The 14,631-nt window shown below is 40.5% G+C and overlaps 1 protein-coding gene across 1 annotated transcript in view; it reads right to left on the reverse strand.

Annotated features, from left to right (window-relative positions):
• Positions 1–14,631, reverse strand: part of MYH7B (myosin heavy chain 7B) — a 115,511-nt gene that overhangs the window by 84,850 nt on the left and 16,030 nt on the right. The window contains exons 4-5 of the mRNA XM_086932358.1: positions 6,061–6,217; positions 4,604–4,631 (exon numbers count right to left, since the gene is read on the reverse strand). Coding sequence (XP_086788484.1) covers positions 4,604–4,631; positions 6,061–6,217 — 185 coding nt within the window. The remainder of the gene's footprint in view (positions 1–4,603; positions 4,632–6,060; positions 6,218–14,631) is intronic.

Here is a 14,631-nt window from a genome sequence, read left to right on the forward strand (position 1 = left end):
ACGATGTTGGGAAGCATCATAATCGGTCGGTCGGACTCGCAGAACCCGATTCGGTCGAAAACTATTTTGAAACCGATTCGGTCTGAAGAGTTTCCGAAAGACATCGTAATCGCCCCGTTAGTCTTTTCTCCCTGGGTTTATATTTCGAGTTGCTTTTGATACATTTTACGATGGGGTTCATTAAGAAAGAGTCTGTATTTGTAGATGTGTTTGATTAATTCCCTATTTGCAGTTGTTTCTAAAAAAGTTAAGTGTTTATGATTACTGTGATTTTTCAGATCATGTTTATAGTGTTCTGACTTTTTGTTCTTCTGTTTTTGAGGCTTTATTGTTAACTTTTGCATTTATATCTCTGGGTAGTAGGTCAGAATATGGATAAAAATATCATCTGACACAAACATTGTGGCCTAAATATATTTTACAAAAATATTACTCCTTTGGGTGTAGATTTTCTGTACATTTTTGTTGCTTTGGGTGTAGATTTAATGTTATAAACTCTAATAGGTCGATATTGTTGTAAACAATATTTAGGGCACACAATACTTTTTGTCTGATGATATTTAGGCCATGGAAAGATACACCGGTTTTGCTTTTGGTATTTTTGTGCTTGACATAATTTTAATTAGTTTTACATTTTTGGTTGTCTTTGATGAGTTCAGGTTTATCTTTGATGAATTATATATTTTTAGCTGTTTTAGTGACACTCGTTTGAGGTCAACCTGTGATTAGTTCTGTTTGGAGCCATTTTGGGGATTATGTGTCTGATTATTCAATTTTTAAGCCATATGCAATGAGTACTGTTGTTGGCATAATTAGTGTGTTTTATATGTGTTGTGTTTGGGGTCTGAATAAAAATATATTTTGAGATCCTATTTTCTGAGTTCTATTTTGAAGTTATTTTAGATGAGTATTTTATTTGAGGCCCTTTTCGATTAACTTTGTTTTGTGGGGATTTTCAGTGAGTTACCTGCATTTTCCTGCATTCTAAAAATTGGATCATTTTTGGTTAGCTTTATCTTTTGAATTATATTTCATTAGTTCTGTATTTGTGATTTTTATTTTCCGCGGGCTTTGCGATGGTTACACTCTCCATTGTCTAATATGGCTGGGGCCATAAACTGGAGCAATAAATCGCCTCCCTGCCCACAAGATGACCATGAGGCTACATACCAACGAGGGCAGGGATCAGCAAGTCAGAGATAAGCCTCTCTCTCTCTCCTCACCATCTAGCAGCATAGAAGCTGAACTCTATCCTCCCCTTTAAGCAACACGGAAGATGGACTAACTCGACCTACCCAGAGTAGAAATGGAAACTGAACTCAACAATCACTACAATTTGGCTGCCATATTAGACTGGTCTCTCTCCTTGTCGGCCATCATGAGCTAGTCTTTTTCACGATTTGACCACACTCTAAAAACTGGCCTCTTTAGACTATTTTTCAACTAGCGAATGTCTGCCTTTTATCTCTATATGGCGTGCCTCTTCTACTAACGTTTTTCTTCCACCATTTTAGTGACCTCTCACTGTCCTTTTGACTTTCCTACTGTCTCTCTTATTGCCTCTGACCAGTATAGGCCTAGAGTATATCCATCTTTATCTCCTCCTCTTGTGATTCTATCTCTTGTACATTTGCAATTTTTTCTTTCTTTACTATTTGCACCTTTTGTAACGCGTGTAATCCTAAGTCAGCTGAAATTCCAGGAGCCTAGTCTCGACAGCTCGACGACTTTCGGAGGGCTGGATGAGGTCCCCCGCCACACGGCGGAGGAGGGCACTGGACATCGAATGCTCTCACTGTCCTTTTGACTTTCCTACTGTCTCTCTTATTGCCTCTGACCAGTATAGGCCTAGAGTATATCCATCTATATCTCCTTCTCTTGTGACTCTATCTCTTGTACATTTGCAATTTTTTTCTCTTCTATTTGCACCTTTTGTAACGCGTGTATCCCTAAGTCAGCTGAAATTCCAGGAGCCTAGTCCCGACAGCTCGATGACTTTCGGAGGGCTGGATGAGGTCCCCCGCTACACGGCGGAGGAGGGCACTGGACATCGAATGCTGGCTTATGTAAAGCACTCTGATAACCTAAACGGTTCAAGATCTTGAAATGTGCAACGTAACTGATTCTATGTAAACTGTTGTGACAACATGTAACGGAACTGGTGCTATGTAAAGCGCTCTGATAACCTTATCGGTTCTAGTTCGCGCTATAGAAAACTCTAAAAATAAAAATAAAAATAAATATTGGAGTTATATATTAAATAATTTTTATGAATTTGGGGTTTTTGATTACTTTTTGAGGTTTCAGTTTTTGTGATGATTTTTTATAGACTTCTGTGTACCTGGCGATTTGATTAGGTTTTTTTTTAGGGTGAAAAGGAGGTTTTTTATTTTGGTTGGAGTCCTTTTTAAAGATTTCTTTGTTCAATGATGTCTGTATTTCTGAGTTTTATGTGACTGTTTTGTTATGGGTAGCTTTGAACATTTTGTAAGTCATTTTAACAGAGCTCTTTGGAATAATTTTGTTCTCTTTTGTGTGTTTGGGGTTGTTTTAGATTCGTTTTTGGTTTACTTTGATTTTGAAGAGTGCAATGTTTTAGCAGTGTTTGATCTGTGTTGTACATTAAGTTATTTTAAACGGTTTTGTGTTTTGATCTATTTTGATGTACTTAGACTTTATGCTAGAAGTGAATTCTTTGTTTGATATTTGTTAATGAGTTATTGGTATCGGGATGTCTTGGTTAACTCAGAGTTTAAGGATCTTTTTTTATTACAGTTTTTTCTCCATATTTTCAAATTCGATGGTTATGGTTCATTTGGAGCTGCTCTGGGTTTGAGGTAATTATCTTTTTATCTTGTTTTGGTGTTCTTTCTTGTGAGTACTGTGCAACGTGTTCACCCTTGGAGTTAATCTTTGGTTTATCTTCCCACCATGTACCGCATTTTAAGTAGCCTGCGTCGTCTGCAAACCATCCACACTACTGAAACTGGACAACCCAGTTGTAACCTTTAGCCACTTTAGCTGGTCCTACACCATCCATTGAATGACCCGGTGCTCATGTCTATAAAACAATAAGATAACTTTCATTTTTGAGAACTCAAATCCCTGGATCGACTTCCTGTTTACCTGAGACTGTTCGCACACACATCCGCATGACCTTCAGGAAAGGATTTTAACTCCCGCTTTGCCAACTGCCTACCTACCTGCTCTTTAACCCCCTACTCCCACTAACCCCCGTTTGGCTGATTTTTGAGTAATTGTGTGCACTTTTGTTTTTACTCACGTCATAATACCTGACCTTTGTAAACACATGTATGTGCTTTTGTAACCTGCACATGCCAGAATGTATTCTAGTTATGTATAAAGTGCACCATTTACCATGAGGGCTAGCTCCATGCTATAACTCTGAATATTTGCCATTGTTTTTTTAATAAGTGCTACATTCAGAATTACTTTTTCGAAGTGTGGGCTGTCCTTTGCTGTATTCTTTGTTTCAGCTAAGGTTTCATGAGTTCTGTCTTGATTAGTTCTGTAACTTTGTCAATTTTCAAGCCTTTTGCTTGGAATAAGTATTGTTGGATATGCATTTGGGATCCTTGTTGATGATCTCTGTGTTTAGGCTAACTGCAGATAGGTCCAGTGATTTGTATATTTTTGCTGAGATCTGTTTTATGTCATTTTTACTTCAGTTCTTTTTATTGTCTATGGGTTTCCTCACCCAAAATAATCAAGGACATGTTTACTTTTGTCTAGAACCATGAGAGCATGTCTCCCTCCATGGAACTGTAACTTCTCAAGAGTAAGGGTCGTGTTTAGAGTTTGGCAAATGGGTACTCTGTCTCAAACATCCCATCCACCTTATTACAAGTGCACTTTAAACTAATGCATTTGTAGTGCGGCGGACCTGCTGTCCGCCATGTTTGGAACGCTGTACGCCATCTGCCAAGCTCTAACTCAGGCCTTAATTGTTCCCATCCAAACAAACACATTATAGCATTCTAAACAGTCCAGAAAATATAGCCAATTGCCTCTTACCACAACCCAGCTTTTAGAAAGAGTAATGTTAATATGCTACTTTACAATATGAAGCCTTCCCTTTAGAAAATACCACTCATCTTTCAACAGAATCTGCCATTAGGATGACTCCAGCCAGTGTGTCCTTCCTCATGGAATCTGTGACCCTAAAATCCACAGCCAGTGGATCCCGAACAAGACCTCACCGGCCCGGGTTTGAGGCTTTGTGGAGCTGTGCCTTACTCATCCCTGCGCTGTTCCTTCAAGCTTATCTCTCTTTTTCTGTAATAATGATCTCAGTCCATGTTCCGTTGATGGGGGACATTTGAGTTAGCAGTGGTTCTATGCGGGTGGTAGATTGCGGACAACGATTTTGGGTGGGAAGACACTTTCAGTGATATAGTTCAAATATGGGAGTTGGACAACTACATCTGAGCTTCCTTCCACCGTCGGCTTCTGAAAGAGCCACATAGTTACAATATTCAAACCACATTCTGCATACTGCCATGGAGGTAAATGTTCTCTCTACTCTGTGATTCTTAAACAGAAAGGAAGAAAGATAAAGAAAGAAACTACAGAGAGGACTTACGTGATGAGCATGGACTGGTTCTCACGATCTGAAAGAGAAGAACAAACACAATAATGCAGTGCTACGTATGAAACTCAGACACACAAGACATCCGGATAGAGACAGTAGAAAGGAAATTCCATCGGTACTAGCAAAAAATAAGTGAGAGCATAAAGATCTAATAGCAAAACATGTCACCAGTCACCACCTTTCAGGGAATGTGGGCTCATACATTCCTTAACCTTTTGTCCTTATTTCTGATCTCTCTAGTCTTCCCTATTCTCGTTTGAAAATGGGGTCATTTCACCATTGAGAACCCATCTCTACCACTTTTCCACGGATGTATGACGTTACAACTGATACATTTTACATTGCGGTACATTACATCGCGGTTTTTTCAACGCAAGTCGTTACAATGACTTGCGTTGGAGGGCGCTAGACTTAGGAGTAGTATAATTTACTATTCCAACTCCAGTCTACGTACAGTAGGGAAGGTGTTGGATAGTAAATTATACTATTCCTTGTCCTAGAGCGCCATTCAGCGCAAGTCGTTGTAACGACTTGCGTTGTAAAAACCGTGATGTAATGGCATCGCAATGTAATCCCTGCGTTGTAAATTATGTTTCCCCTTTTCAACTGTACTGGCTAGCAGATCCCTTCTCTTTGCATTTGTCTGAAGTAACCGCAGTTGTTGAACAGTTGACCGTTGAGCAGAGAAAATAGGGTTCTAAACCGGTTGTGTGATTCTGGATACATTACTTATCTTCCTGTGTCCCAGATCCCATACTGCCTGAACTGAGAGGGCTTAAAAGCTGCAGAACTGACCAATTAAAAAGCAAAAAATTACTAGAAGTGTTTGGAAGGGGTGGCCAGGGGTGATTTTACATTGTCCATATTGTTTATAAGTAATACTGTTTAAGCAGGACACTTAAAGCCACCCGGCATGTATTTTCCTGTTCTTTGCTTGAAAGGGGGATGACATGGGTGTTGCTGTGGGTGTTCCCACGCAACACCCATATATTCTGCCGCATTTCCAGATTGACAAGAGTTCCTAACCTGGAAATGCGGCAGAATGCCATGCCCCCCCCTGGGGTGGCATAGCGAGGCGCATTTCTCATTTTTTTCTCTTTCTAGGAGTGCTTCACCCTGCAGAAGACATAGGAAGAGGAAAACACCCCTTTTTATTGTTTTTGTTTTTGTGCAGGAAGATACCCCTTCCTGCACAGAAACAATCTCCCTGCATCGCAGGCCCCCTTGCACCATGGCGCATGGGTTCCTGCGTGGCACATGGCAGCCCATTGTGCGTCAGCACCGGGGAATGCACAGGGATGCGTCATTTTGTTGCAAATATGAGGCATCCCTCTGCTTTGAAAGTGCTGCAGCGTGGCACAGCCAAATGGCTTGCGGTGCCATCCTGCAGCCCTTTCTTGTAAATAAGGCCCAGGGTTTACAAGGAAATCAAATGTAAAGGTACTTACTGCGAACCATTTCATTGTAGGCATTGTCCGCGATGGAATAAATATGGGGCGGGGCCTCCGAGCGTCGCTTCCCCTTGTACGCAGCCACCACAGTTGGAGTGTAGACTGGAAGCCACTTGTACGGATTCACCGTCACACAGAACAGTCCCGAGTACGTCTGGAATGAGATTGAAAGATCGTGTGAGCACAGCGTTTTGGTTATAGATCTAAACCTGACTTGTACTACGTGACCTTTAATGATGGTCCTCTAAGCCCTGCATCACTTAGTACCTGTACACGTAGGGAACACGCCAACCAACCTAAGACAGCACTCACATTAGATTAGTATTGAATGGGAGCATAGGATTAAACGGGGCCTGTGAATCCTACCTCCCTTCAATAAACATATTAATCCTCTTTTTTTGTCCTTTTACTCCTACTTGATGACAATTTTGTATTTATGTCCTTCCTTCCATCCGATTGTAAAGCGCTCTGATATCCCTCGGGATCTTGTTCGCGCTGTATAAAAATGTATAAATACATAAATAAATACTCAGCACTATGAAAAGAATACAGATTGTTTTCGAAAAATGATCTAGACCAAATTCAAGATTGATTGACTTCCTCTATTTCATGCAGGGTCCAACAAACAGAGGTATACAGTAATGCCCATGTGATGTTGGGTTAAGATCATGCAAAGCACATTTGAAGGTGTATGGCCAATTCTCACAGACAATGGATCTGTGATCAATCTCAGTTTCCACAATGATAAGAAGACACATATTTGACCACCGATGGAAGCACTGTGAAAAAGCTTTAGCAGGGATTTTTACTGTTCTGGGGCCTAAGCGGATCTCTTGAAATTCAGATTACAGGCAGTTCCATTGGAAGTGCTGTTTTGGCACTAACAGTGGGGCCCACACGGGCCAGATCCAGTCAGTGTTCCGCACTGGTAGATCTCCAAGGGGGCTTTGTTAAGACCATTCCTGAAGGGCCCCATATTTCACAGAGGACAGAAAATCTGTGTTTGTGATCTAGGCAGGGATATTAGATTATTTATCTAATTTTGTTCCAACATTGTCAACTAAGTGCAGCTATTTTCCTTTTCGAGTCACTCATTTGCACCACTGTCACCAAATTTTAAATTGTTTAAATTTCCAATATAATGGTTCTGTTACAACAAATGAAAAAAAGAAAGGGTTAATTTTATTAAGAAAATTTGTATAATAATCCAGATAAGAAAGCGTGAGTTAGGAGGGCCCCGGTAAAGAGTAAAAGTAGTTTGCTGGATTCGTGGAATGGTTCAATTATCCTCCATGTAAATCTTTTTTTTTTTACAAATCTTGTGAATCTACTGGAAAAAGTAATAATATCTGGGGTGAATTCTTGGGGTGACATCTTAAATCGTTAGTCCTACCTCAACGAAATACAATCTTATTTCGCTCTCTAATGTCCTTGCACCTCTTTCTTCTATTCTCCTTTCACCTTAGTTTCCTTTTAGAGATTTTTATTTTGCCACATTGTTTGGTTATCACTTCAACTCTGTTATAAAATGCATTATACCATTGTTATATTGTGTGCAATAAAGCAAAATGTCCTATTTTTGGTTCAAAGGTTTTACAAAATGCTAATTCGATAATACTTGACAATGCAATACAGTGCAAAATGTGGAATTTCGATGTTATAAAAGTATAATTTTTTATATCGATGTGCTTAAGAAGAAACTGACAGAGGGAATCAGATCTACAAAAAATGACACTCATACAAGCTATGCCTGTTTTGGAATGTGTGTGTGGTCCATTTCCTTTAGTGCAAAAGTAGCAGTTTTGAATCTGTGGATTCTCAAATAATTTCCTGCCCCTTTGAAATGTCCACCTAAGAGCACTGAGAATGTAGTCTAAAAAACACTGTGTTCATATTTCTGATTTTAAATATTGAGAATACAGTTGTAGAAATGGGATGAGGGCCTTAAATGGTAGATTAGCTGATAAACGTGTTGCTGCCGCCAGCTCATTTGGGTTCTACTCTTAGTAAAGGAAGGTTCAATGTAGGATGTTAGAAGGTACAGGATACCCGTCCACGTGCACTGCGCCATACTCTCTCAACCCTGATGAAGACTTTTTTAAATCTGGCTGCCCGTGTCTGACACAGAGAGACACTGTTGAGGGGCAGCACAGTAACCTTGCATTCCCACGCCTGCATCCACCTCTCCTTCAGGGAAAAACCGAAGATGGATTTAAGCACCCCGCTCAATCATGCCTATAGTGTCTCATTCATACGCCGTTGGGTCACTTCCGGGGAGGGACCACGAGGCCTCACCTCTAGCGGACACCTCAGCTTGGCCTCCCGTGGGTTCACAGTAAACAACGCCCCTGTGTTCCCTGGGACACTTGCAAGCCTGAGCAGCTGAGGGTCTGGCCTGTGTTTGTTGTGTTCAGTGGTAGCAATGTTCCTCTTGACCATGGTCTCCAAAGGTGGGGTAAACCCATTCAAAGCCCTTTGAGTATCCTATCAATTATATGTTGTCTTGATGCTTGTGGGTCAATCGGGCTGACAGACAGTTAAAGTTGTATCATCATTGGTTACTTTGAATCGTCGTAAACTAACCCATGACATTGAATAAACCTGTGACATAACTTTCTTTCATCAAAAGAAACAGCGTCTGCTTCTTACTTTGCTCTTCTGCATTTGTTATCCAAATTCCTGCAAGTGTGTTTCTGGGGTTGTGTAGTTGCTTGGCTACGAGATATCAATGCTAAGTTTCTTTCTTAGGATTCTAAAGAGACAACTTGTTTTCTTGCAACACTTAAAACACTTGGACCACTGAGAGTCCCTCCAACCGCGACAGAGCTGCTCAACCACATGCACGCTACGCCTGAAACCGGTGAGTAATGAGAGTATGTATCTGGCATGGTGTCAGTGTCTGGGACCCTCAAATCAAGGGTTCTGATCTGGTGTTCCTGTCTGGTTCACTAGACCAGGGTAGCTGATTAGGAACCCCCTGTGGAAGGGCTGGCTGCTCTTGAACTGTTGCGAAAAACGTGTGGCTAGAGGATCTCTAGTTCCATCCCATGGTTGGCACTCATCAATGTTTGTCATTCCCTATTGAAAGGAAACGACTTCCATACATTTTTATAGAGTTAGTTTCTTTATTTTGTAGTTTTAGTTCAAAAGTTCATAACTGTCAAAATTAAATTCAATACATCATCTTGAATTTCATTTGTGAATCATAGTATGCTTTTTCTCATTCAGACACTGTCTTTTTATAGGTCCAATGCATTTCGGGCATGTACTTATATGCCCTTCGTCAGGGAATTGACACTAGAAAATGATAATAATGGCATAAATTAATCTGGGGGCAAAATGTACATGTTTTATCAAACACTAAAAAATATTAAAGACATAACATATCACCAACATTGGTAATTAACCTAAGTGGTTAATGGTGGGTAACCATTGTGAGCTGGGTTGTGGGTTGTGCTCCATAGGTATTAAACATAACTGTTGTGGGTGAAACAGATTACGATTAATAAAGTGACTGTGCTCGAGTGGTCCCATTATCTATCTGGTTCGTAAGCGGTGGTTCTAAAACGGCCCGTTAAATAGTGAATTACGGTGGTGAAAGTCGGGTGTCACTTACATGTCTGTTCGTGCTGATATTCGCGCACTCTGTAAAAAAGGTAAACGAAGAGCCGTCAGCGCCTCTGGGCGTGCGGTGCTCTTGCGATATTCGCGTGTTTGTGATGTGGGATTGCCGCCACTAACCTGAAAACGGGTTAAAGTTGTGCTCGATTTGGCCGGTCGGTCGTCAGTTGCAAAACGCCGGTGAAAGCGAAAGGCTTCCCGCGTAGGTTAAGTTTAAAGTTCGGTTGACATGTGATCAGTCACGTGACATAGATAGGGTGAACAGACTCGAGTGGCGCCGTTGTGTGATGAAGGTAAACAAAGGAAACCTTCGGTGCATATAAGGATATACTGGGATGGTTGGAAGACAAATGGAATTAAAAAAGGTTTAAAGTGCCAGTGGAGTAAAATAGTAGTAAAAGTAAGAAATAAAAGAATGTTCATCGTGTGTGATTAAATTGAGAGTCCTATCGGTTGTGAGCAATGGGGGTGGGTACACAAAACATGAGAGAGTCTAAATGAAAAAGGGGTACTGGATGGTGATGTGTCAATGATATAAGGGAACGTGCACAATAAACATCAATGCGACATCAGGGGCAAATGTTTTACAGGTAGCATGCAAATTCAATTCTTTCGTTGAGTCCTGTAGGGTTCTGAGTTGATAGTTTTTGAATCCAGTAGTTCTCCCTACGTAGTAGGAATTTATTATTGTCTCTGCCTTCTTGTTTCGTTATGGTCTCAAGGACGATGAACTTTATTTGGGTCACGTTATGAGATTGCTCAACAAAATGGGCTGATAGTGCTGACTTTGTGTTTCTCAGTCGAATGTTGGACTTGTGTTCCGTGAGACGGACTTTGATGCGTCGTTCGGTTTTCCCAATGTACATTTTGCCACAAGGGCATTTGATTCCATAGATAAGATTAGAAGAATCACAAGTTGCGTTCACTTTAAGTTTAATGGCGTGACCTTTGCTGGGGTGGTTGATGGTGTTCCCTTTGATTATATTATTGCAGTTACCGCAATTTAGACAGGGTTTCGTTCCAGTGAAGGTGATGTTGTCTTTGGTTTTCCTCTGAAGGATTTCACCCAAGTTGTTGGCTCTAGTATAAGCAAATATGGGTGGTTGAGTGAAAGAGTTCCTGAAGTCAGGTTCCAAATTGAGTATGGCCCAATGTCTGATGATGCTCTGTTTATATTTTTTACTGCTCGTAGAATATCTTGAAACCACTACTGTATGAGTTTGTTCAGTTTTTAAAGTTGGTCTCAGCAGTTTGGATCGATCCTGTTTCTCAATTCTTGATGTGGTTTCTTCAATTAAGGTTTTGGGGTACCCTCTGTTTGAAAATTTTAATGACATCTCTGTGAGTCTTTGTTTGGAAGTTGTTGCATCAGACGTGATCCTTTTGACTCTCGTCATTTGGGAATACGGCAAGTTGCGTATTAGGTTGGGTTCATGGAAGCTAGAGTGTAGTAATAGATTGTTTCTGTCGGTGGGTTTTACATGGAGGTCTGTGATGAATCCGTTAGGGGTTACTGCAACCTTCACATCTAGAAAGTTTACCGACGTTTCTGAAATATCCCAAGTTAATTGAATCCTCTGATCCATGGAATTAAATTTGGTAAGTTCCGTTCTCAATGACTCTTCTGTGTCAGACCATATGATGAAGTAATCATCAATGTAACGTATTATCATTTTGAGGTGGTTAGTCCAATTTGTATTGTTGAAAATGTGTAATCTTTCATACCAATGCATGAACAAATTCGCATATACGGGTGCGGCCGAATTGCCCATGGCCATCCCGGTGAGTTGTTGGTACCACTGGTCTTGCGTTTTGAAATAGCTGTGGTATAGGGTAAAGTGCATAAGTTCCATTAGGAATAGTTGAAAGTCCTGGTCTAGGTCCGTATTTAGCAAGGCTGATTCCAAAGCTTCTATCCCCATGTTGTGGGGTATGCTAGTATATAGGCTGCACACATCCGCTGTGCATAAGATCACCTTCTCAGTGGGGTCTAGTTTGATTTGTTGCAGTTTGAGCAAAAATTGTGTTGTGTCTTTAATGAATGTATCCATGGCTTGGACAGAAGGTTGTAGGTATCTGTCTATTAGTTGACCGATTGGTTGGTGTAAACTGCCGCGGGTGGAGACTATAGGTCTCATTGGAGGGTTTGTGAGGTTTTTGTGAATCTTGGGTACCATCTTAAGTGTGGGACTCCTCGGGTTGGTGGTAATGAGAAAATTCTTGGTTCTGTCCGTGATAATTCCTTGGTGGTGTGCTTGATCGATGATGTTTTTCAAGGTATTGGAATATTCTGTAGTGGGGTTGCAGTCCAATTTTTTGTAGGTTGTGGTATCCCTCACGTGTTCAGTGATTTTAGCCTCGTACATAGTTGTATTCATAATGACAATTGCTCCTCCTTTATCGGCTTTAGTGAAGGTAACTCTGTTGTTCATAGCCATTCTGTTTAAGGTGTCCCAATCCTTTTGGGTGATGTTCTTAGTTTTAGGTTTGGTATGTTTGATTTTCATAATGTCTTGTTTGACAAGATTTTCAAAAAGATCAAGGGTTTTGTGGCTAGTCGGAGCCTGGAATGAACTCTGTGGACGTAGTCCTAATAGTTGGTCTTTTTCTGACTGTGGACGTTCTGGTACAACGTTATCAAAAAAATGTCGAAGTTTAAGTTTTCGCATGAATTTGAAAAAACTCACTTCTAATTCGAGTTGGTCAGTGACGGTGGTTGGTACAAATGAAGTTCCTTTTTCTAGTAGCTTCATTTCGTGAGTGTTGAATTTATGATCGCTGATATTAATTACTAGGTGTTCTGGGGTTGATTTTTCTTTGATTTCTTCTCCTTCTCTTTGGTTGTGGTTGTCGTGCTCCTGGTGTTCGGAGGGTCCCGTTCTTTCTCTTTTTCTTTTTCTCTGCCCTCTCCTGGGTCTCCTTTTTGGGCTTGGCCCTGGTCTAAAAAAGGACTGCTATCATGTGCTTGACTGGTGGTTGGTTCCACAGTGGTTGCGAGGTCTTGTTGGGTACGCGTAGTTTGTGGTTTACGTGGTCTTTGGCTTGCTTCACTGTCGGTGGATGACGTGTCCGTGTTGGAATTATAAGGGCGGTTTCGTCTTTTTTGGGCGTAAACGTCGGCCCAAGTATAAACCTCTCCAAGTCTGTAGTCCAAGGTGTCCCGCTTAAATTTTCTGATTTTCCGTTCGTTAATTTCTCTGGAGTGACGATCAATTTGATTTTTGATGTCTTCTAGGGTAGTTTTGAGTTCTTCTTCGGACATCATTTTGGATAGTTCGGTAGATGTTTCTTCTATTTCCTTAGACAGTTCTTCCAAGATGGATGAAAGTTCTTGGATGATCAGAAGGATAAGGTCCAATGAACATTTATTGAGTATCTCATACCAGCGTTCCTGGAATTGTTTCGAATGTTTGCATAAGGATGGCTTAAGTGCAATTCTTAACCCCCGGGGTATGCGTTGGTTTCTGTGATATTTTATGAGAGTAGATGCATGTAGTTGTTGATTTGTTTTCCTTTTTGATAGGTAGAGTAATTGTTTAATGTTTTGCTCCTTTGATCGACATGATGATTCTTGTGTTAGTTCCTCCCTGATGAGAGAGTATATTTTATCCACATCTTTTGTTTCAAAAGACATGTAAGTGACACCCGACTTTCACCACCGTAATTCACTATTTAACGGGCCGTTTTAGAACCACCGCTTACGAACCAGATAGATAATGGGACCACTCGAGCACAGTCACTTTATTAATCGTAATCTGTTTCACCCACAACAGTTATGTTTAATACCTATGGAGCACAACCCACAACCCAGCTCACAATGGTTACCCACCATTAACCACTTAGGTTAATTACCAATGTTGGTGATATGTTATGTCTTTAATATTTTTTAGTGTTTGATAAAACATGTACATTTTGCCCCCAGATTAATTTATGCCATTATTATCATTTTCTAGTGTCAATTCCCTGACGAAGGGCATATAAGTACATGCCCGAAATGCATTGGACCTATAAAAAGACAGTGTCTGAATGAGAAAAAGCATACTATGATTCACAAATGAAATTCAAGATGATGTATTGAATTTAATTTTGACAGTTATGAACTTTTGAACTAAAACTACAAAATAAAGAAACTAACTCTATAAAAATGTATGGAAGTCGTTTCCTTTCAATAGGGAATGACAAACATTGATGAGTGCCAACCATGGGATGGAACTAGAGATCCTCTAGCCACACGTTTTTCGCATCATTTCTTCGGCGTCGTCGGACCCTCGACGTCTCCAGGCTGAGCACCACTAAACATAAATAACTTTCAAACTCAGGACTACCCTATCAGTAAACCAAGCTGTGCATCATCCACAAACTAAATACAATTACCCCCACAGTGTCCACCAGGATTGATTGCACGCCTTTCAAACGAAGTGGTAACATACAACATTATGAGTAACTACGAGGATATCTCTAAAAGCACTGAGGCCAGAGCCTCTACCTTCGCTTTTGAAACAAAAGATGTGGATAAAATATACTCTCTCATCAGGGAGGAACTAACACAAGAATCATCATGTCGATCAAAGGAGCAAAACATTAAACAATTACTCTACCTATCAAAAAGGAAAACAAATCAACAACTACATGCATCTACTCTCATAAAATATCACAGAAACCAACGCATACCCCGGGGGTTAAGAATTGCACTTAAGCCATCCTTATGCAAACATTCGAAACAATTCCAGGAACGCTGGTATGAGATACTCAATAAATGTTCATTGGACCTTATCCTTCTGATCATCCAAGAACTTTCATCCATCTTGGAAGAACTGTCTAAGGAAATAGAAGAAACATCTACCGAACTATCCAAAATGATGTCCGAAGAAGAACTCAAAACTACCCTAGAAGACATCAAAAATCAAATTGATCGTCACTCCAGAGAAATTAACGAACGGAAAATCA

Source organism: Lissotriton vulgaris, chromosome 7 (genome assembly GCF_964263255.1).
Source record: "Lissotriton vulgaris chromosome 7, aLisVul1.2, whole genome shotgun sequence".
In the NCBI taxonomy this organism is placed as follows: Eukaryota; Metazoa; Chordata; class Amphibia; order Caudata; family Salamandridae; genus Lissotriton; species Lissotriton vulgaris.